The sequence below is a fragment of the Mandrillus leucophaeus genome, unplaced genomic scaffold, assembly GCF_000951045.1.
Source record: "Mandrillus leucophaeus isolate KB7577 unplaced genomic scaffold, Mleu.le_1.0 Scaffold169, whole genome shotgun sequence".
NCBI classification, from domain to species: domain Eukaryota; kingdom Metazoa; phylum Chordata; class Mammalia; order Primates; family Cercopithecidae; genus Mandrillus; species Mandrillus leucophaeus.
Genome location: NW_012101687.1, coordinates 1,491,355 through 1,514,137, shown reverse-complemented (window position 1 = coordinate 1,514,137; position 22,783 = coordinate 1,491,355). Strand labels below are relative to the sequence as shown.

Sequence of the window (22,783 nt, the reverse complement as noted above, 5' to 3'; positions counted from 1 at the left end):
CAGGAAGCTTAAAGAAGCCAGGTAGCCAGGCTTAATAGCCTTCAAGTGGGAAGAAAAATCAGGACCATCTGACCCAAAGAAAAAGCCCAGCCTGAACTTACAGTTAAGACCATAGTCCACAAGCCCCACTTGGGTACACCAAGCTTTTGAACAGCTGTTTAGGGCCACACTCTTTAATATAAACAGACAGCTAAGAGAAAAATGGACACTTAAGGAAGAATGTAATATGTGAGGCTGTCACCAGAAACAAAGAGGGAAATCAGAGTAATAGCTAATGCGGGAAGAAGAAAGCAAACCAAACAAAGAGAAACCTATCATTGACATCATTAGCAACAAATATATTGCATTCTTGAGGTGAGCAGGAAGTGGATGCTTTTACAAAATGACATTCAGAGGGGAAAAAAGAGACCTTGAAAAAATACAAATATTGGAAAATAAAGTTAAGGAAAATGTCCAGAAATTAGAACAAGCAACAAATAAATGAAGAATCTGGAATAGACGAGAAAATTATACAGGTTGAGTCCGAATGACACAACATCCAAGTAATAGGTGTTACAGAAAGACAGAGGAAAGAAACACATCAAAGAAATAATTGTGTAAATGTCTTAGAAGTTATGGATTTATTTTCAGAATGATAGGTCCATGCCTATGGATGGAAATAGCCACAGAAAAGCTTGCCATCAAGAGATCTGAGAACACTGGACAAAGCAGTAATCTTAGAGGGTTGCAGTGCTGGGGCAGCAGGGCATGGTGGGGTGTCATACAATGTGTTAGAATAATACAAACAATAATCAAATAATCAGAATAGCCTCAGGCTTTTTAACCACTACTCTGGAAGCTAGAAAGCAATGGAAAAGTGCCTTCAAATTTCTAAAGGAAGGATTGCCAGCCTAGAATTCTTTACTCAGTGAAGTAGTCAATCAAATATGAAGGTAGAAAATGACATTTTAAGCTATACAAGGTCTCAATAAACTCTTCTCCCTTGCAGTCTTCCTCGGGAAGCTACTGGAGAATGTGCACCAAGAGTGAGAGAAAGTAAAGCCAGAAACAGGAAGAGTTGGGTTTAGGATACAAGGGCTCTAAGGATGCAAGAGAGAAGAGAATCTCTGGGTTCCCAGGGTTTGTGGGAAGGAAGTCCCCAAGATCTGTGTGGCAAACCTAGAAAGCAACCAGTCTAGACAGGTTAGCAAACTCTGATAGAATTCCTAATAAGATTTAACACATTGAGAGAAGATTTATATATCCTGGGAAATATAAGGAGTTGAATTAATAATAAACACGAGAAAACAAAGCAAATAAAAACATCAAGACAACAAATAATTAAAGGAAACACATATTCTGCAGAAAAGGAAATAAATCATGGAATGCTATATGACTTATCTCTGGATGCTGTTGACATAGTCATGCTAAAATAAATATCAAATGTTGATTAATAAATACCAAAAATTATGACAAAATGGTATTGGGAAAATGGAGGGACAAGAAGGGTATGTGAGTATGTTAGTGGTCTAGAGGTTGGAGAAACTAACTCTTCATCTTTCATAATAGAAAGTAAATAGAAATGACTAACACCAAAAAATAATTTGGTAGTAATAGTCATATGTTATATAGCAATACAGAAACAGCCAAAAGAATTGAAAGTGGTTGCACCTGGAGAAGCAAGAAATTGAGAATGGCTCTTTCAGAATTCTTGACTCTTTAAATTGTATGTGTGTATATTTTTGGTACAAATAAAATAAATTTTAAAAAGTAATATAGTAAGTTGTTTCCTTGTGCGTATCAAGAATGTATATCTTAGGCAGAATGAAAAATCTCAATATTGCAATGTTAGTAAAATGAATTCTTGTGATCTGGGATAAAATTTCCAATGACATTGTCTTGCTGGGTTGCAGAAGAGCTGTAGACACAGATGACAATGATGATTTCTGAACAAGCTTGTAAATGACTCAAATAACGCAAATCTAGTAACAATAGAAACACCTGCATTGGAGATACAAGTGACGAATTTGAATTAAAATCATTTCATAAAATAGGAATGAGAAAGAGGCAGTACTAATATATATTGTACAACAAAGGATTTAGCATCATTGCTCTTTTTTGTCAGATTTTTAGTTGTGTGTTTGACCAGTTAAGTTGAAATTTCAAGGAGTTTGAAATTTCAAAGAGATGTGATTGTTTTTTCTGTTTCAGAACTTAATAAGCTTTTGTTGCCCTTTTCTTCTTAATCACACTCTTGGAAGTATTCAATGTCCTTCCCCATCCCCATATGATGTGTTTGTATGGATTTCCCACTTGGAATCACTTCACAGAAGAGAGAAAACTATTTCATGCCCAATAAGCTCAGGAGATTTAACCAGCTCAGCCTCTCCTTTTTATTCAACTTCTCTGGGGTTTCATAACCAGTGCCCAGAGCAGAGGTGCCTGTCTCGTAGTTGGTGTTCAATAAATATGTACTAAATAAATGAATGGTTCTGTGGAGAACTCCAATCAAATTCCAGGAACTGAGTGAATGCTAGTATATTCTCATTCAAAGGATCACAAACTTAGAAGCCTTCATGGGTGAGGCAACTCAGGGAGTGAGATCAGCCCAATGAGGATAGAGGCAAATGGGAAATCTAAGGCTCCGTCTAAAGGAGGTAGTGGAAAACTTAGTCCACTGTTGTTAAACAATAATAGCAACAATAAACATTTATGTAATTCATTATGTGTGCACTCGTCCAGTCTCTTTACATATAATAGCTCACATAATCGTCCCAACAGAAACTACAGTAAGCACTGTTATTCATCAACACCATTTTGCAGATGAGGAAACTAAGGCACTTTAGGACCGTGTGCTCAAGCACATATAGCTAATAAGTGGTAGAGCCAGGATTTTAGATCCGACCATTCTGGCTACCAAGTCCTGTCTCTTAATCATGACACCATATTGCCCATCTATTTTTTTAAAAAGAAGCCATGTATCTATATAAAATCTACTAATTTGTAAGTGTTGGCAACTAAATATTTTTAAAGCACTACTAGCCAAGCAAAGCATGCTTGGTTTGTGACTCCTTCTTAGGTAGTAAAAAATTAAACCATGGGGCTAGGATACACAAACCATGACTGGTCCCCCAGACCATGCACAGCCACATTTAACATGCATAGTGGTGATGGGCAGGATCTCATACAGATCTGGATGACATACTTCTGGGTTCAACCTCGTTATCCCAATGGGCATCCACCCTATTGACTCCATTAAAGGAGAAAGAGAAGAATCTAGTAAATGTGAAAATGGCCACCATACATGTCTGTAGACCATGAGAAGTTTCAGACTCCTCTGCAAAGCCGTGTAGGTTTGACCAAGAGCTCATAGTGCTATATTCCTCTCTTTCAAGGATGACAGATAGGTCTGATGTATTTTGTTGCCTCTACTATTGTTTGGTTTTACAGACCATTTCAGTGGAACATGGATTTTTTAAAAAGCCAAAGGAAACATTGAGTGCTATGTGATGGTTACTACAGCTTGGCAAAATATTGTGTCAATTCATTGGCAGATGCTAGAAAAGCTATACTTGCTGGTACTAACAACGTTTTTATTTCTGTGCCCTATGACCAGAACAATTTGCAGTTTTGAAATATGATGTAACTAGAAATCCTAGATGCTTATATGCCTCTAGAGGCATTCTATCAATGGAGTTTTAAATTATGACTTAATTAAAGTGAAGAGAATGTTTTGCATTCTTTGCTAACAGCTAAGAATAATGATTGAATGAAGCCCCATTAGCATTTACTCTGGACTAATTTAGACAGTGGGTAAGGTATCGGTGTATGTGTTTTCTTTTTCTTGAAATGTTGTGTTAAGGTATTAAGCCATCTGTTCTTGTGCATAAACATTTTCCTGGGATTCAGATGGGATTATGGGATATGATATGGCTCTATGATTATTATGGGGTGATCAGACTGTTTATAATAAAATCTTACTTTAGGGGCCTGTTAATGATCTCTAGAAGGAAACCTCTCCAGCCTTCAGGTTGGCAAAATGTCTCCTTTCAGAGGCAAATGGTTTTTCACAAATGTTGGTATGGCTAATTTTAAGGATCAGATTCCTGCATTAAATGTAAACCTCTAAGTCAAGATGATTTTTTGTATTTATATGGACTATAATTAGTTTCTAGGGTTAATTCTAAGTAGGCACATTTCTAATTGTTTTTTATTCCCATAAATAGAAATATTCCTAAGAAAATTAGTAAAGCCCAAAACTGATCACTGTGCAGTATAATAGTTTTATCTATAAATGTAATAAAAGTTACATGTACATGTTTAGAATATCAGCATATATAAAAATTTAGTTAACTAGTAACAAAATATTTACTAAAAAAAAAAAAGAGAGAGTCACATTCCAGGAGCTTTCTAAGTATGAATTTGTGAGCAGAATTTAAAGATTTAGAGTCCATCTAGCAAAAGATTTCCTTGTGGAGAAAAAAAAAGAACTTTATTTATTTATTTATTTATTTATTTATTTATTTATTTATTGAGACAGAGTCTTGCTCTGTTGCCCAGGCTAGAGTGAGTGGTGTGATCTCGGCTCACTGCAACCTCTGCCTCCTGGGTAAAAGCAATTCTCCTGCCTCAGCCTCCCATGTAGCTGGGACTATAGGCATGCACCACCACGCCTTTCTAATTTTTGTGTTTTTAGTAGAGATGGGGTTTCACCATGTTGGTCAGGCTGATGTCGAACTTCTGACCCCAGGTGATCCTCCCGCCTCAACCTCTCAAAGTGCTAGGATTACAGGCATGAGCCACTGTGCCTAGCCAAAAAAAAGGAACTTTAAATCAGTGATTCTTATCCACTTTCCCACTCTACACTGGAGTAATATGGCATATTCCCATCAACAATGGTGTCTCCTCACTGGAAAGGAATAGAAGAAGGGGTAACTAAGGGGAGCCCCCAATTGATTTTAATACTCTCCAACTGAGGTACCCACCCTTCAGGTCCTCTCTTGGGAATTGCTTATTAAAATAGATTTAAATCTAATGGGTACTTATCCAATTGCTTTCTCTAATTACAAATTTAAAGTGGCATTGCTTTAGTTTTTGTTTGTAAATATTTCAACCCAAACGTTTGTATAGATATAATGTGCATACTTGCTAATTCATTTGCTGACTATCTTTGTTTTGTATACAAACGTTACTTGCATTAAGTTATTATAAAACAGGGGAAATGTACAGTAAAGGGTGAATAATGGATATGAAGATGTGATTATTCTATCTCCATTATTACAGCACCATCTAGTAGAAAACCAGGAGACCCCCTCGTCATTTCGGATATCAAGAAAGGAAGTGTGGCACACAGGTAAGGAAAATAGGTTTTCTGATTCATTTTAAGCCCTCTCTTAATTTAAGTATACATGATACCTTCCACACCCAAAGCAAACCTTTCTAATGGGTCACTGTATTTTCAAAAACTTCCAAGCAGCCACTGTTAATTGATCATATTTGACATCCCTAGTTGCAGTGGCTCCATAGATCTTCTCCTGGTTATCAATTTATTTATACACAGCTGAAAACGTTTCTTAGGGTCTCTCATGAGTCTAGCATAGGCTCTCCTTCACTGATCATCTTCCGTTCATTTTCTGACCAAAAACAAAAACCTGAAAGTAGCCGCACTTATTAGAGGTACCCAAACAGAGGTGATAACTTGTGCAAGAGTTTTGCTGTTACCAGAATATCCCCACTGGGCAAGCAAGATTCTTGAGCGTTAAAATGTTCATGTCACCTATTTGGCCCATATACCATCAAAATCAGGATGTCTCAAATTTTTAATTTCATAAATAAAAATATTTTTAAATGATTGAGGATACTGATATAAGACCATTAACTTTCTTTTTGTTTTCCAATTCAGGACTTAAAAAAATTTCAACCTATTATCACAATTATTTTATTAAATAAATACTTTATTTTTGAGACAGAGTGTCTCCTCTGTCACCCATGCTGGAGTGCAGCAGTATGATCTCGGCTTACTGAAACCTCTGCCTCCTGGGTTCATGTGATTCTCCTGCCTCAGCCTCCCAAGTAGCTGGGATTACAGGTGTGCACCACCATGCCTGGCTAATTTTTGTATTTTTTTACTAGAGACGAGGTTTCGCCATGTTGGCCAGGCTGGTCTCAAACTCCTGACCTCAGGTAATCCACCCACCTCAGCCTCCCAAAGTGCTGGGATTACAAGTGTGAGCCACCACATCCAGCCCAAGAAATACTTTAACATTAGAAAAGTAGGAAGGACATTGTATGAGTTTAGAAATGTATGTACAGGCTCCACTGCTATGACAAAGAGACATCTAAAGACAGTGGATCAAACAAGACAGAAGTTTCTCTCTTAAAACAGTTGGGAGATAGGCAGGCAATCCAGGGCTGAGGGAGCCATCCCAGCAGCTTGTCAGTTATTACCATTTTTTTTAATTTTTAATTTTTGTGGGTATATAGTTGGTATATATATTTATGGGATACAAGAGATATTTTGATAAGGCATGCAATGCATAGTAATTACATCATGGAGAATAGGGTACCCATCCCCTCAAGCTTTTATCCTTTGTGTTACAAGCAATCCAATTATACTCTTTTAGTTATTTTTAAGTGTGCAGTTAAATTACTACTGACCATAGTCACCCTGTTGTGCCATCAAATACTAGGTCTTATTCATTCTATTTTTTTTTGGTACCCATTAACCATCCCTACTTTCCCCACCCTGACCCCCCTACTACCCTTCCTAGCCTCTGGTAACAATCCTTCTACTCTCTATCTCCATGAGTTCAATTATTTTGATTTTTAAATACCATAAATAAGTGAGAACATGTGATGTTTGTATTTCTGTGCCTAGTTTATTCCACTGAACATAATGACCACCAGTTCCATCTAATGTGTTGCAAGTGACAGGATCTTGTTCTTTTTTATGCCTGAATGGAACTCTGTTGTATATATGTATCACATTTCTTTTATCCATTCATCTCTCAATGGACACTTATGTTGCTTCCAAATCTTGGCTGTTGTGAACAGTGCTGCAGCAAACATAGGTGTTCAGATATCTCTTCAATATTCTGATTTCCTTTCTTTTGGGTATATACCCAGCAGTGGGATTGCCGGATCATATGGTAGCTCTCTTTTTAGTTTTTTGAGGAACCTCCAGCTATTTTTATGGTGGTTGTACTAATTTACATTCCCATCAACAGAGTATACAGGGTTCCCTTTCCTCCACATTCTCTCCAGCATTTGTTATTGCCTGTCTTTTGGATAAAAACCACTTTAACTGGGGTCAGATGATATCTCATTGTAGTTTTGATTTGCATTTCTCTGATGACCACTGATGTTGAGCATCTTTTCATATGCCTGTTAGCCATGTGTATGTCTTCTTTTTAGAAATGACTATTCAAATATTTTGGTCATTTTTTAATAGGATTACTAGATTTTTTTTCCTATAGACTTGTTTGAGCTCCATGTATATTCTGGTGATTAATCCCTTGTCAGATGGATAGTTTGCAAATATTTTATCCTGTTATGTGAGCTGTCTCTTCACTTTGTTGATTTTTTTTCTTTGCTATGAAAAAGCTTTTTCACTTGTTGTGATCCCATTTGTCCATTTTGCTTAGGTTGCCCATGCTTGTGAGGTATTAAGACATATTTGCCAGACCAATGTCCTGGAGAGTTTCCCCAATGTTTTCTTGTGGTAGTGTCATAGTTGGAAGTCTTAGATTTAAGTTGTTAATCCACTTTGATTTGACTTTTGTATATGACAAGAAATAGCTGTCTAGTTTTATTCTTCTGCATGTTGATATTCCGTTTTCCCAGCACCATTTATTGAAGAGATTGTCTTTTCCCCAGTGTATGTTCTAGGCACCTTTGTCAAAAATGAGTTCACTGTAGGTATGTGGATTTGTTTCTGGGTTCTCTGTTCTGTTCCATTGGTCTATGTGTATATTTTTATGCCAGTACCATGGTGTTTGGGTTACTATATGTCTGTAGTATAATTTGAAGTCAGATAATAGGATTCTTCCAATTTTGTTCTTTTTGCTCAGGATGGCATTGGGTATTCTAGGTCTTTTGTGGCTCAGTATAAATTTTAGGATACTTTTATCTATTTCTGTGAAGACTGTCATTGGTATTTTGATACAGATAGCATTGAATATGTAGATTGCTCTGGGTAGTATGGACATTTTAACAATATTGAGTCTTCTGGTTTATAAACATGTATTTTTTTTTCTATTCCTTTGCGTCCTCTTCAATTTCTTTCATCAGCGTTTTACAGTTTTCATTGTAGAGCTCTTTCACTTCTTTCATTAAGTTAATTTCTACGTATTTGATTTTATTTGTGGCTCTTGTAAATGGGATTGTGTCTTTAATTTCTCTTTCAGGTTGTTCACTGTTGGCATATAGAAATGCTACTGATTTTTGTATTATTGATTTTGAAGCCTGCAACTTTACTGAATTTTTTTAATCAGCTCTAATAGTTTTTTTTCGTGGAGTCTTCAGGTTTTTCCAAATGTAAGATCATGTCATCTGCAAACAAGGATAATTTGACTTCTTCCTTTCCAATGTTGATATGCTTTTTTCTTTCCCTTGTGGGATTGCTCTAGCTAGGACTTCCAGTACCATGTTGAATAACAGTGGTGACAGTGAGCATCCTTGATGTGTACCAGATCTTAGAGGAATGGAATGGCTTTCAGTTTTTCCTCATTCAGTATGATACTAGCAGCAGCTGTGTTGTATATGGCTTTTATTATGTCGAGGTATATTTCTTCTATACCCCAGTTTTTTGAGGATTTTTATCCTGAGGGATGTTAAATTTTTTTCAAATGCTTTTTCAGCATCAATAGAAATGATCATGTGATTTCTGTCCTTTATTCTATTGACATGATGTGTCTCACTGATTGATTTGCATAGCTTGCACCATCTTTGAATCTCTGGGTTGTGATCCAGCTTGGTTGTGAATCATCTTTTTAATGTATTTGTGACTTCACTTTGCTAGTATTTTGTTAAGGATTTTTGCATTAATGTTCACTAGAGGTTTTTGGCCCATAGTTTTCATTTTGTTTTTCTTTCTTGTGTGTGTGTGTGTGTGTGTGTGTGTGTGTGTGTGTGTGTGTGTATCTTTGTCTGATTTTGTTATCATAGTAATACTGGCCTCATAGAATGAGTTTGGAAGGATTTCCTTCTCCTCTGTTTTTCAGAATAGTTTGAGCAGGATTGATATTAGTTCTTTAAATGTTTGATAGAATTAGGCAGTGAAGCCATTGGGTCCCAGGTTTTCCTTACTTGGAAGCTTTTTATTATGACTTCAATCTTGTTACTTATTACTGGTCTGTTCAGGTTTTGAATTGCATCATAGTTCAATCTTGGTACATTGTATGAGTCTAGAAATTTATTCATTTCCTCTAGCTTTTCTAATTTATTGGCATATAGTTGCTCATAGTAGCCACTAATGATTCTTTGAATTTCTGTGATATCAGTTCTAATGTCTCCTTTTTCATCTCTGACTTTATTTAGTTGGGTTTTCTCCTTTTTTTATTTTTGTTATTAGTCTGGCTAAAGCTTTGTCCATTTTGTTCACCTTTTTAAAAACGTTTTGTTTCATTGATCTTGGCATTGTTTTCTTCTTTTCAAATTCATTTATTTTTGCTCTGATCTTTGTTATTTATTTTCTACCACTAATTTTGGGTGCAGTTTGCTCTTGTTTTTCTGATTCTTTAAGATGTATTGTTAGTTTATTTATTTGATGTCTTTGTTCTTTTCTGATGTAGGCACTTATAGTTAAACATTTCCTGCTTAGTGCTGCTTTTGCTGTATCCCATTGGCTTTAGTATGTTGTGTTTCATTATCATTTGTTTCAATACATTTTTTAACTTTCTTATTAATTTCTTCATTGGCCCACAGGTCACTCAGAAGCATGTTGTTTCATTTCCATGTGTTTGTATAGTTTAAAAAATTCCTCGTGGTTTTTTGTTTTCTTCAAATTTTATTTTAAGTTCCAGGGTACATGTGCAGGATGTGCAGGTTTGTTACACAGGTAAACATGTGCCATGGTTTGCTGCACAGATCAACCTATCTTCTAGGTATTAAGCTCAGTACCCATTAACTATTCTTCCCGATGGTCTCCCTCCCATCATCTCACCCATGAGAGGCCCCACTGTGTGTTGTTGCTTCCAGTGTGTCCATGTGTTCTCGTTGTTCAGCTCCCACTTATAAGTGGCAACAAGCAGTGTTTGGTTTTCTGTTTCTGTGTTAGTTTGCTGAGGATAAAGACTTCCAGCTCTATCCATGTACCTGCAAAGGACATGATCTCATTCCTTTTTATGGCTGCATAGAATTCCATAGTGTATATGTATCACATTTTCTTTATCCACTCTATCATTAATGGGCATTTGGGTTGATTCCATGTATTTGCTATTGTGAATAGTGCTGCAGTGGACATACACATGCATGTATCTTTATAATAGAATAATTTACATTCCTTTGGATATATACCCAGTAATGGGATTGCTGGGTCAAATGGTATTTCTGCTTCTAGATCTTTGAGGAATTGCCACACTGTCTTTTACAATAGTTGAACTAATTTACATTCCCACCAACCGTGTAAAAGCATTCCTTTTTCTCTGCAGTCTCACCGACATCTGTTGTTTCTTTACTTCTTCATAATTGCCGTTCTGACTGGCATCAGATGATATCTCATTGTGATTTCAATTTGTATTTCTCTAATGATCAGTGATGATGAGCTTTTTCTCATATGTTTGCTGACTGCATGAATATCTTCTTTTGAGAAGTGAAGTTCTTTGTAGACTCTGGATATTAGCCCTTTGTCAGATGGATAGATTGGGAAAATTTCCTCCCATTCTGTAGGTTGTCTGTTCACTCTGATGATAGTTTCTTTTGCTGTGCGGAAGCTCTTTAGTTTAATTAGATCCCATTTATCAATGTTTGCTTTTGTTGCCATTGCCTTTGGCATTTTTGTCATGAAATCTTTGCCTGTGCCTATGTCCTAAATGGTATTGTCTAGATTTTCTTCTAGGGTTTTTATACTTTTGGGATTTAGATTTAAGTCTTTAATCCATCTTATTTTATTTTATTTTATTTTGTATAAAGTGTAAGGAAGGGGTCCAGTTTCAGTTTTCTTTGTATGGTTAGCCAGTTCTCACAGTGCCATTTATTAAATAGGGAATCCTTTTCCCATTGCTTGTTTCTGTCAGATTTGTTGATGATCAGATAGTTATGGGTGTTTGGTCTTATTTGTGAGTTCTGTATTCTGTTCCATCGGTCTATATGTCTATTTTTGTGCCAGTACCATGCTGTTTTGGTTACTGTAGCCTTGTACTATAGTTTGAAGTTGGGTAGTATGATGCCTCCAACTTTGTTCTTTTAGCTTAGGATTGGTTTGGCTATACGAGCTCTTTATTGATTCCACATGAATTTTAAAACAGTTTTTTTCTAATTCTGTCAAGAATGTCAAAGGTAGTTTAACAAGCATGGCATTAAATCTATAAATTACTTTGGGCAGTGTGGTCATTTTCACGATGTTGATTTTTTCTGTCCATGAGCGTGGAATGTGTTTCTATTTATCTGTGTCCTCTCTGATTTCTTTGAACAGTGGTTTGTAGTTCTCCCTGAAGAGGTCCTTCACTTCCCTTATTAGCTGTATTCCTAGGTATTTTATTCTCTTTGTAGCAATTGTGAATGGGAGTTCTTTGATTATTTGGCTCTCTGCTTGCCTGTTGTTGGTGTATAAGAATGCTAGTGATTTTTGCATGGTGATTTTGTATGTTGAGACTTTACTGAAGTTGCTTATCACAGCTTGAGAAGCTTTTGGGCTGAGATGATGGGGTTTTTTAGATATAAGATCCTGTCATCTGCAAAGACAATTTGACTTCCTCTCTTCTAATTTGAATACCCTTTATTTTTTTCTCTTGCCTGATTGCCCTGGTCAGAACTTCCAATATACTATGTTGAATAGGAGTGGTGAGAGGGCATCCTTGTCTTGTGCTGGTTTTCAAGGTGAATGCTTCCAGATTTTGCCCATTCAGTATGATATTGGCTGTGGGTTTGTCTTATATGGCTTTTACTATTTTGAAGTATGCTCCTTCAATACCTAGATTATTGAGAGTTTTTAAATGAAGGGATGTTGAATATTATTGAAGGCCATTTCTGCATCTATTGAGATAATTATGTGGTTTTTGTCTTTAGTTCTGTTTATATGTTGAATCACATTTATTGTTTTGTGTATGTTGAACCAACCTTGCATCCCAGGGATGAAGTCAACTTGATCATGGTGGATAAACTTTTTAACGTGCTGCTGGATTCAGTTTGCCAGCATTTTATTGAGGATTTTTGCATCCATGTTTATCAAGGGCATTAGCCCAAAGTTTTTTCTCATTGTTGAATATCTCTCCCAGGTTTTGGTATCAGCATGATACTGGCCTCATAAAATGAGTTAGGGACAAGTTCCTTATTTTCAATTGTTTGGAATAGTTTGAGAAGAAATAATACCAGCTCATCTTTGTACCTCCGTTAGAATTCAGCTGTAAATCCATGTGGTCCTGTGATTTTTTTGGTTGGTAGACACTATTTATTACTGTCTCAATTTCAGAACTCATTATTGGTCTGTTTGTTCTCATTAGTTTCAAATAATTTCTTGATTTCTGCCTTAATTTTATTATTCACCCGAGGATCACCTGGGGGCGGGCTGTTCAATTTCCGAAGTAGTAGTGTGGTTTAGAGCGAATTTCTTAATCTTGAGTTTAATTTGATTGTGCTGTGATCTGAGAGACTGTTATGATTTCAGTTATTTTGCATGTGCTGAGGAATGTTTTACTTCCAATTATGTGATCGATTTTAGAGTAAGTGTCATGCGTCAATGAGAAGAATATATATTCTGTTGTTTTGGAGTGGAGAGTTCTGTAGATATCTATCAGGTCCACTTGATCCAGAGCTGAATTCAAGTCCTGAATATCTTTGTTAATTTTCTGTCTCAATGATCTGTCTAATATTGTCAGTGGGGTGTTACAATCTCCCACTATCACTGTGTAGGAGTATAAGTTTCTCTGTAGGTCTCTAGGAACTCTCTTTATGAATCTGGGTGCTCCTGTATTGGGTACATATGCATTTAGGATACTTAGCTCTTCTTGTTGAATTGAACCTTTTCTTCTGTCTTTGTTGGTTTAAAATCTCTTTTCTCACAAACTAGGAGTGCAGGCTCTTCTTTTTTCAGTTTTTCATTGCTTGGTAAATTTTCGTCCATCACTTTATTTTGAGCCTATGTGTGTCACTGCATATGAGAAAGGTCTCTTGAAGACAGCATACTAATAGGTCTTGGTGCTGTCTTTATCCAGTTTGCCATTCTGTGTCTTTTAACTGGGGCATTTAGCCTGTTTACATTTAAGTTTAGTGTTGATATGTGTTAATTTCATCCTGTCATCATGATGCTAGCTGATTATTTTGTAAACTTGTTTATGTGGTTGCTTCTTAGTGTCACTGGTCTGTGTATTTCAGTGTGTTTTTGTAGTGGCTAGTAATGGTTTTTCCTTTCCATATTTAGCACTTCCTTCAAGAGCTCTGGCAAGGTAGGCCTGGTGGTGATGAATTCCCTCAGCATTTACTTGTCAGAAAAGGATCTTATTTCTCCTTTACTTATGAAGTTTAGTTTGGCCAGATATGAAATTCTGGATTGGAAATTATTTTCTTTTAGAATGTTGAATATTGGCCCCCAAACTCTTCTGGCTTGTAGGTTTCTGTAGAGGTCTGCTGTTGGTCTGATGGGCTTCCCTTTGTAGGCATCCTGGCTTTTCTTTCTGGCTACCCTTAACATTTTTTTCGTTCATTTTGACCTTGGAGAATCCAATGATTTTGTGTCTTGGGGTTGATCTTCTCATGTAGTATCTTACTGAGGTTCTCTGGATTTCCTATATTTGAATGTTGGCCTATCTTGCTGGGCTTGGGAAGTTCTCCTGGATTATATCCTGAAGTATGTTTTCCAACTTGGTTCTGTTCTCCCCATCTCCTTCAGGTACCCCAATCAGTCATAGATTTGGTCTTTTTACATAATCCCATACTTCTTGGAGGTTTTGTTTATTCCTTTTTATTCTTTTTTCTCTATTCTTGTCTGCCTGTCTTATTTCAGAAAGATAGTCTTCAACTCTGAGATTCTTTGTTCCACTTAGTCTGTTTGGCTATGGACACTTGTGATTGCATTATGAAGTTATCATGTTGTGTTTTTCAGCTCCATAAGGTCATTTATGTTTCTCACTAAAGTGGCTATTCTGGTCTTCAGCTTCTGTAATGTTTTATTATGATTCTTAGCTTATTTGCATTGTGTTAGAGTATGCTCCTTTAGTTCAGTGAAGTTCATTATTACCCACCTTTTGAAGCCTACTTCTGCCAATTCAGCCATCTCAGCTTCAGCCCAGTTCTATGCCCTTGCTGAAGAAGTATTGCAGTTATTTGGAAGAGAAGAGGCACCCTGGTATTTTGAGTTTTCTGCAATTTTATGTTGATTCTTTCTCATCTTTGTGGGCTTATCTCCCTTCAATCTTTGAGGTTGCTGACCTGCGAATGGAGTTTTTGTGGGGTCTTTTTATTGATGATGTTACTGTTGTTGCTTTCTGTTTATTTGTTTTTCTTTTAACAGTCAGACCCCCCTTCTGTAGTGCTGTTGTGGTTTGCTGGGGGTCCACTCCAGACCCCAAACCTGGGTCCCTCCTGCACCTGGATGTATTACCAGTGAAGGCTACAAAACAGCAAAGACGGGAGCCTGCTCCTTCCTCTGAGAGCTCTGTTCCAGAGGGGCACTAACCTGATGCCTGTCTGGTGACCTGGAGACCCCTGTTGGGAGGTCACACCCAGTCAGGAGGAACGGTATCAGGAACCTGCTTAAAGAAGCAGTCTGCCTGCTCCTTGACAGAGCAGGTGCTCTGTCCTTTGGGGAACCACCCTCATCCAGACCGCCCAGACTCTTCAGAGCCAGCAGGCAGGAAAGGTTAAGTCAACTGAACCAGAGAGACCATGGCTCCCCCTCCTGCAAGAGGCTCCATCCCAAGAAGATCATAATTCTGTCCATAAAACCTTGGCTTAGAGTGAATTTCTTAACCTTGAGTTTAATTTGATTGTGCTGTGGTCTGAGAGACTGTTATGATTTCAGTTATTTTGCATCTGTAGTTGCTGAAATTCCCACAGGTGGTCTATAAGGTTCTTGTACTTGAATATAGATACCTTTCTGTATGTTTGGGAAGTTCTCTGTTATTATCCCTTTGAATAAAGTTTCTACCCCTATCTGTCTCTCTACTTCATCTTTAAGGCCTGTAACTCTTAGATTTGGCCTTTTGAGGCTATTTTTTAGATCCTGTAGGTGTGCGCCATTGTTTGTTTGTTTGTTTGTTTTGAGACGGAGTCTCACTTTGATGCCCAGGCTGGAGTGCAGTGGCACAATCTTGGCCCACTGCAACCTCTGCCTCCTGGGTTCAAGCAATTCTCCTGCCTCAGCCTCCCAAGTAGCTGGGATTACAGCCGCACACCACCATGACCAGCTTTGTGTGTGTGTGTGTGTGTGTGTGTTTGTACTTTTAGTAGAGACGGGGTTTCACCATGTTGCCCAGGCTTGTCTCAAACTCCTGACCTCAAGTTATCTGCCTACCTCGGCCTCCCAAAGTGCTGGGATTGTGGGTGTGAGCCACCATGCCTGACCCAGTTTTTTGTGTTTTTTTGTTGTTGTTTTTTTTTCTTTTTTCTTTTGTCTTCTCTGGCTATGTATTTTTAAATATCCTGTCTTCAAGCTTACTAATTCTTTCTTCTGCTTGATCAATTATGTTGTTAAGAGACTCTGATGCAATTTTTTAATGTGTCAATTGCATTTTTCAACTCCAGAATGTCTGCTGGATTTTTTTTTAATTATTTCAATCTCTTTGTTGAATTTATCTAATAGGATTCTGAATTTGTTATCTGTATTATCACAGACTCAAAACTTCATTGTTTCCTCAAAACAGTAATTTTGAATTCTCTGTATGAAAGACCATATATCTCTATTTCTCTGTGATTGGTTTTTCGTGCCTTATTTAGTTCACTTGGTGAGGTCAGGTTTTCCTGGATGGTCTTGATGCTCGTGAATGTTCATTGGTGTCTGAGAACTGAAGAGTTAAGTATTTATTATAGTCTTTGCAGTCTGGGCTTGTTTGTACCTGTCCTTCTTGGGAAGGCTTTCCAAGTATTTGAAGGGACTTGCGTGTTGTGATCTAAGTTTTTGGTCACTTCACCTATATCTCCATTAGGGGGCGCCCCAAGTCCAGTAACACTATGGCTCTTGCAGACTCAAAAATACTGCATTGGTGGTCTTGGGTAAGATCCAGAAGAATCTGGTTTACTAGGCAGAGACTCTTGTTCTCTTCCCTTTCTTCCAAACAGATACAGTCTCTCTCTCTGTGCTGAGCTACCTGAAGCTGAGGGGTGAGGGGGTGACACAAGCACCCCTGTGGTCACCACCACTGGGACAATGCTGGTTCAGACCTGAAGCCAATATGATACTAGGTCTCAAATAAGGCTGCCAGTAAACCCTTACCTGGCTACTGCTAGTCCATGCTCACTCAAGGACCAAAGGCTCTATAATCAGCAGGTGGCAAAGCCAGGCAGGATAGTATCCTTCTTTTCAGGGCAGTGAGCTCCCCCTGGCCCCTTGCAGGTCTAGAGATGCCATCCAGGAGCCTGGTCCTGGAGACCAAAACCTTAGGAATCTACCTGGTGCTCTATTCTACTATAGCTGAGCTGACACCCAAGCCACAAGACGAAGTCTTTCCCATCCTTTCTACAAGGAAAGAAGTCCCTCCCCATGGCCACCACTGCTCCAGGCCTATGGCAAGTACTGCCTGACTATTGCCGATGTTCACTCAAGGCCCAAAGGCTCTTTAGTCAACTTGTGGCAAATGCTGCCAGGGCTGGGACTCTTCTTTCAAGGCAGTGGGCTCCCTTCTATCCCAGAGCAGGTCCACAAACATCCAAGAGCTAAGGCCTAGAATCAGGGACCCCAAGAGCCCACTTGGTACTCTACCCCACTGTTGCAGAGCTGGTACCTAAGCTGCAAGTCCTTTTTACTGTTTCCTCTGCTTTTCTCAAGCAGAAACAGCCTCCCCATAGCCACCACAGCTGGGAATGTGCTGGGTCACACCTAAAGCCAGCACAACTCAGTCTCACCTAAGGCCCACAGCAAGTACTACCTGGCTACTGCTGCTGATTTTATTTTTTTATAATATTTGATTTTATTTATTTTTTGAGACAGAGTTTCATTCTGTTGCCTAGGCTGGAGTGCAGTGGTGTGATCTCAGCTCACTGCAACCTCCACCTCCCAAGCTCAAGTGATTCCCCTACCTCAGCCTCCCGAATAGCTGGGGTTACAGGTGTGTGCCACCACGCCTGGCTAATTTTTGTATTTTTTGTAGAGATGGGGTTTCACCATGTTGGCCAGGCTGGTCTTGAACTTCTGGTCTCAAGTGATCCACCCACCTTGGCCTCCCAAAGTGCTGGGATTGCAGGCATGAGCCACTGCACCCAGCCATGCTGCTGATTATTCAGGGCCCAAGAGATATTTAGTCAGGAGGTGATAAATGTTGCCAGGACTGGGTCCTTCCCTTCAAGGCAGCAGGTTCCCTTCTGGCCCTGGGTGTGTCTAGAAATGCTGTCTGGGCGCTAAGGCCTGGAAAAGGGGCCTTAGGACTCTGCCCGGTGCCCTGTCATACTATGGCTGAGCTGATATCAAAGTTGCAAGACAAAGTCTTCTTTAGTCTCTCCTCTCCTCTACTCAGGTAGAGTGAAGATTTCTCCAGGAGTTGTGAGCTGTGCTGTGTAGGGCTAGGGGAGGGGTGTTGCAAACACTCACTTAGCCACCCCAGCTAGTTTCTCATTAGGTCACATGCTCCCCAAGTCTACTGGCTCTAAGCTCAGCACAGCATCAGGACTTGTCCAGGAATTGCAGTCCTTGTGGCTTTAAACTGTCTTTTGAGTTTATTTAGTACCCAAGAACACTTTAGCGTGCAGCAGTGAGGCGTGCTGGAACTCAAGTTCTGACCACTGGAATGGGTGATTCCCCTGTGCCTAGGGCTGATCTAAATGTTCCCTCCGTGGATATCAGCTGACTTCTGCCCAGTGTTGCTTTCCGCTGTGACAGGGTAGCACTGAATTTCAATGCAGTATCTCCATCACTGTGTTCTCCCTCCCACAAGTGCACAGTTTTTCTCTCTATGCCATGTGGCTGCTGCAGAAGGGATGGGGGAGGGGCTGGCATCATCAATTCAAGACCTTCTTTCCTACCCTCTTCAGTGCCTGTTTCAATGATATGAAGTTAAAACCAGGTACTGTGATTGCTCACCTGATTTTTGGTTCTTATAAAGGTAATTTTCTATATGGATAGTTGTTAAATTTGGTGTTCCTGCAAGGAGGACAGTTAGTGGAGGCTTCTATTCAGCCATCTTGCTCTGCCTCCCTCCTGCTACCATTTTCTAACTATAGGCAGGAGGTGGGGAGGGTCCCCAGAGAGTCTGGGGCATGCATTTTTAGAGGGTAACTTAAAAGAAGGGAAAAGAGAATGGATGCTGGGAAACAATTAGCAGTCTCTGGCACAGACATAATGCATAAAAGGCTATTCTTACAAATCTGTGTATATATACATATATGCACATAGAAACATATACATACTACATTCACATTATTTTTTTTGTTTCATTATGGACCTTAAAAGTTTTCAACAGACCTACCCTGGTCCACAGCCAGTTTTAGAGTCCCAGTGGCCACTTTCCAAATAAGCTATGGATTCATCTATAAATTTTCTTACTACTCCGGCCATAGTAAGTTTCCAGATGCAAGTGGAAATAGCAGAGGTTCAAGCCTTAGGCTTCCACTAACTCTATTACACCTTGCCTTCTCTCATTCTCTCAGCGCTCTCCTAATAACTGGACTACCAAGGATCAAAAGTAATACAACAATATGGAGAAACACAAGGATACCCGGGTCTATGCAGACCCTCGCCCATTACCTCCCTTCCTAGGAATTATATGCTTCCTGAGTGACACTTATATGTCTCCTTGTTTAATTGAAAAAAGTATAAGAAAAAATGGTTTTAATACTCTGCAATTTAATGTCATGGCAGGCAACCCAAATAAGACTAGAAGAAGGGAGAGAGTTGTCAATAAAGTACAATTTAAAAACAGTTGAACCTCTTTTCCTCTAAAGACTACCACAGTGCTACATTATGCTTAATGCCTCTTTAAATGGCCTAGTTAAGTGCTCATCATTAGTCATGTGTTACTATGCATTCACTAACAGAACTGGGACCCTGGAACTTGGGGATAAATTGCTCGCAATAGATAATATCCGGCTGGACAACTGTTCCATGGAAGATGCAGTTCAGATCCTCCAGCAATGTGAAGACCTGGTGAAGCTCAAAATCCGCAAAGATGAAGATAATTCAGGTATTGAGAGCATCCTTAGTTAAAACTGATTTTTCGAAATGCCCATCTGTCACCAAAGATATTAGATCTTGATGTTTTACATACAACAGCTGGCTAGTGACGTGGCAGCAGTGTTTCACAGCTAGAAGAGTCTTTAAATTTTGTGTTGAGAGTGTAGTACGAATTTTAAATAATGATGCTTGTAAATGATATCATTAAGGTAATTTCATTATAGAAAACATTATAATTGCATGAAATAATTTTTAAAGATGATATCTAAATCATCGTCTAATCCCACACTAATACAGTGAAACTGGTGGTTTTCTAGTTTCTGTTGATATTCCTATGGCATAACTATAAACAAGTGGATGTTGCATTTTTTACCTAATTTTACATTATAAACATTTGATCATTTTATAAACTCTGAATATCTATCATTTTTATTGACTGCCTGTGATTTACCTTTCTTCTCTTCTTAAATCACTATATTGCTTCCAACTGTTTCATTATTGTAAATAGTACTCTTATAGACATCTTTATACATAGATATCTTTATTCAGCTTTTCAACTTTTTTTTTCTTTTGAATTATTTCCTGAGAAAATATTCCTAGAAGCAGGATGGCTGAGTAAGAATACAAAGGAAATGTCTATGATTCCTGATGAGTCAGTCATGCCTCACGTTGCTTTTCAAAAGGGCTATATACATTTTTTAGGCCCTCCAGTGAAACTTAGGAGGGCATAGACTCATCTGAAGAATTTGTTAAAACACAGATCCTGGGCACCACCCCAGGTGGGACCTGAGGTTCTGGATTCCTAATAAACATCCAGATGCTGCCACAGCTGTGGTACAAGGAGCACACTTCGGGTTGCCCTGAAATACGAGACATCCTATCTGATTATGATAAGAATATAGAACCAATTGAAAAGTGTCCATTCATCAAAAGAGTCAGATAATGTGGGGAATTACAGAATGTGATATAGATCCATTAAGTAAACATTTCATTTACAATTTTGCCAATCTTGTGGGTAAAGTCAAGGCCTTTCCTATGAACATGGTTCTGCTGATTATAGTCACAAGTCTTTTTGTTTGTTTGCCTAAACCATATCCACAATATATATTTTATGACTTCCAGTTTTATTTTGGTTTGGTTTGGTTTTTAATGCAGTGAGACTTTAAAGAATTTATAGCAATCTGAATGCCTCCTCCACCTAGATTTTGGTCTTCCCCAGTGTTTTAGAGTTTTTCTGCTAGGTAATTAACAGTAGATTTTATGTTTGTTTGTCTGTTTTGTGTTTGTTTTGTGTGGCACACCTAGGCTGGAGTGTGCCATGGAGTGCAGTGGCGCCAGCTCTGCTCACTGCAACCTCCACCTCCCAGGTTCAAGCAATTCTTGTGCCTCAGCCTCCTGAGTAGCTGGAATTACTGGCATGCATCACCTTTCCTGGCTAATTGTTATATTTTTAGTGGAGATGGAGTTTTGCCATGTTGACCAGGCTGGTCTCAAACTCCTGACCTCAATTGATCTGCCCACCTCGGCCTCCCAAAGTGCTGGGATTTCACGTGTGAGCCACTGCGCCTGGCCATAGATTTTTGCCTAACAAACCCTTATTGAATCTTTCCCAACCGTTGGATTTTATTTTCATAGAACAAGTACATTCATATTTCATAGGTTATATAAGATTAATTAAATTACATAGTTAAAATAACAAGTACAGCTGGCATAAACAGGTTTAGGAATAAACATAATTGCCTCTAAATTTCAAAGTTTACAACTCAAGCAGGAGCAGGAGCAGAAGTGCAGAGGGGCTAGATAAAGAAACGTATTGCTCTGGAGCATGCCATGGCATTGGTCTGTACATTTTATGATGGAGGATGAACAGCCACAATTAATTCAGTAAATTGGTTAAGTGGAGATTGGTTGAGAGAGCATCTACTGTATATAATTTCATTGCAACCAGTAATGAAGTTGTGGCAATGTTCTGGGATTTCCTTAATCAGGTCATCTAGATCTAGAGTTCATGGTTATGTCAGGCTATGTGTTTATGATTCCTATTCAAAGTAAAAAAAAAAAAAAAAAAAAAAAAAACAACTATATTTGCATCCATCAGTACAATTGAGGATGAAGATATCCAAATATATTTTATAACCAATGTTTAAAAATATGCACAGGTTTGCACTCATTATTTCCTAAGCAACTGATTTTCTGTGCCAACATTTGCATTTCTCTCCTTACAAGCCTGCTTCAGTTGCACTTTCTTTTGGGGATTTATTTCAAAACAGGGAGTAAGCCTTTAGCATCAGCCTGGGTTCTGTCCTAGTCAAGAGGCAAAGCCCTGTGGAGAAACCTGTTTTGCATGATTTGCCCTGCTCAGCAGATGTCAGCTACCCTCCTTGCAAAGTGAAAAAACCAAGCCAGAGATGAATGTGTGTAGTGGGCACAGTTGGCAATGCATCCAATTTCAAAGCCAGGCTGTGTCTGCCGGTTGGCAGGAGTTTCCCAAACAACTGAGCACTTGGAGAGCTAGACCTTACTTTCAGTTACTGATTTCCTTTGCCTCATTTTCCCCCTTTATACACTTCCCCTACAATCCCTATGTAAACTATTATGATACTTATTGTGCTTATTAAATATTTTTTAATTTTAAGAGGTTCTGGTTTTAAAATCCTAAACCTTCCATAGAAAAACATACAACCACCCAAAATAAGACTATGGATATTGGCATGAGAGATATACTTTCCCAAACCAGATTTTCTCATACTGATATACAGAAATATATACTCATTCAGACATGGTTTTACAAAAGATCACTATTTGCAAATTATTCAGCTATTGATTTTGAAGAATTTATGTGATCCTAGTATTCTCTTCCCTTACAACATTATAATTTGAGTACCTGAATTCATTTTTATTCAGAGCAAAGTAAGGGAGGAAAAAAAACGTTATTCAAAATGTAAAGCCAGACCACAGATTATTTAAAGGCAAACTAAATCTTCACAAAGAGCAAATGTTTTAAAATCAGACATGATATGATGAAGAATGGAAACTCAGAAGAAGAGACGGTAGGAGGGGAATGAGGGACCAAAAAAAACTACTTATTGAGTACAGTGTGCAGCACTTGGGTGATGGGTGCACCACAATCTCAGGCTTCACCACTATACAATTCATCCAGGTAATGAAAAACCACTTGTACCCTTAAAGCTATTGAAATAAATTCTTTTAAAAATATCAGACCTCAGTTTAAAGTTCAGCTTTACCGCATTTGAGCTGTGAGAGTTTGGGCAACTTGCTAAACTTGTCTGAGATTTGGTCCCATTTTCAGTACCATCTACATAATGATAC

At 38.4% G+C, this 22,783-nt stretch overlaps 1 protein-coding gene across 3 annotated transcripts in view; it reads left to right on the top strand.

The window, feature by feature from the left end:
* GRIP1 (glutamate receptor interacting protein 1) overlaps nucleotides 1-22,783 on the top strand; it is a 328,912-nt gene that overhangs the window by 247,505 nt on the left and 58,624 nt on the right. For all 3 annotated transcript variants that reach the window (XM_011976577.1, XM_011976576.1, XM_011976575.1), the window contains 2 exons: nucleotides 5,263-5,332; nucleotides 19,318-19,463. In XM_011976577.1, the coding sequence (XP_011831967.1) occupies nucleotides 5,263-5,332; nucleotides 19,318-19,463 (216 nt within the window). The remainder of the gene's footprint in view (nucleotides 1-5,262; nucleotides 5,333-19,317; nucleotides 19,464-22,783) is intronic.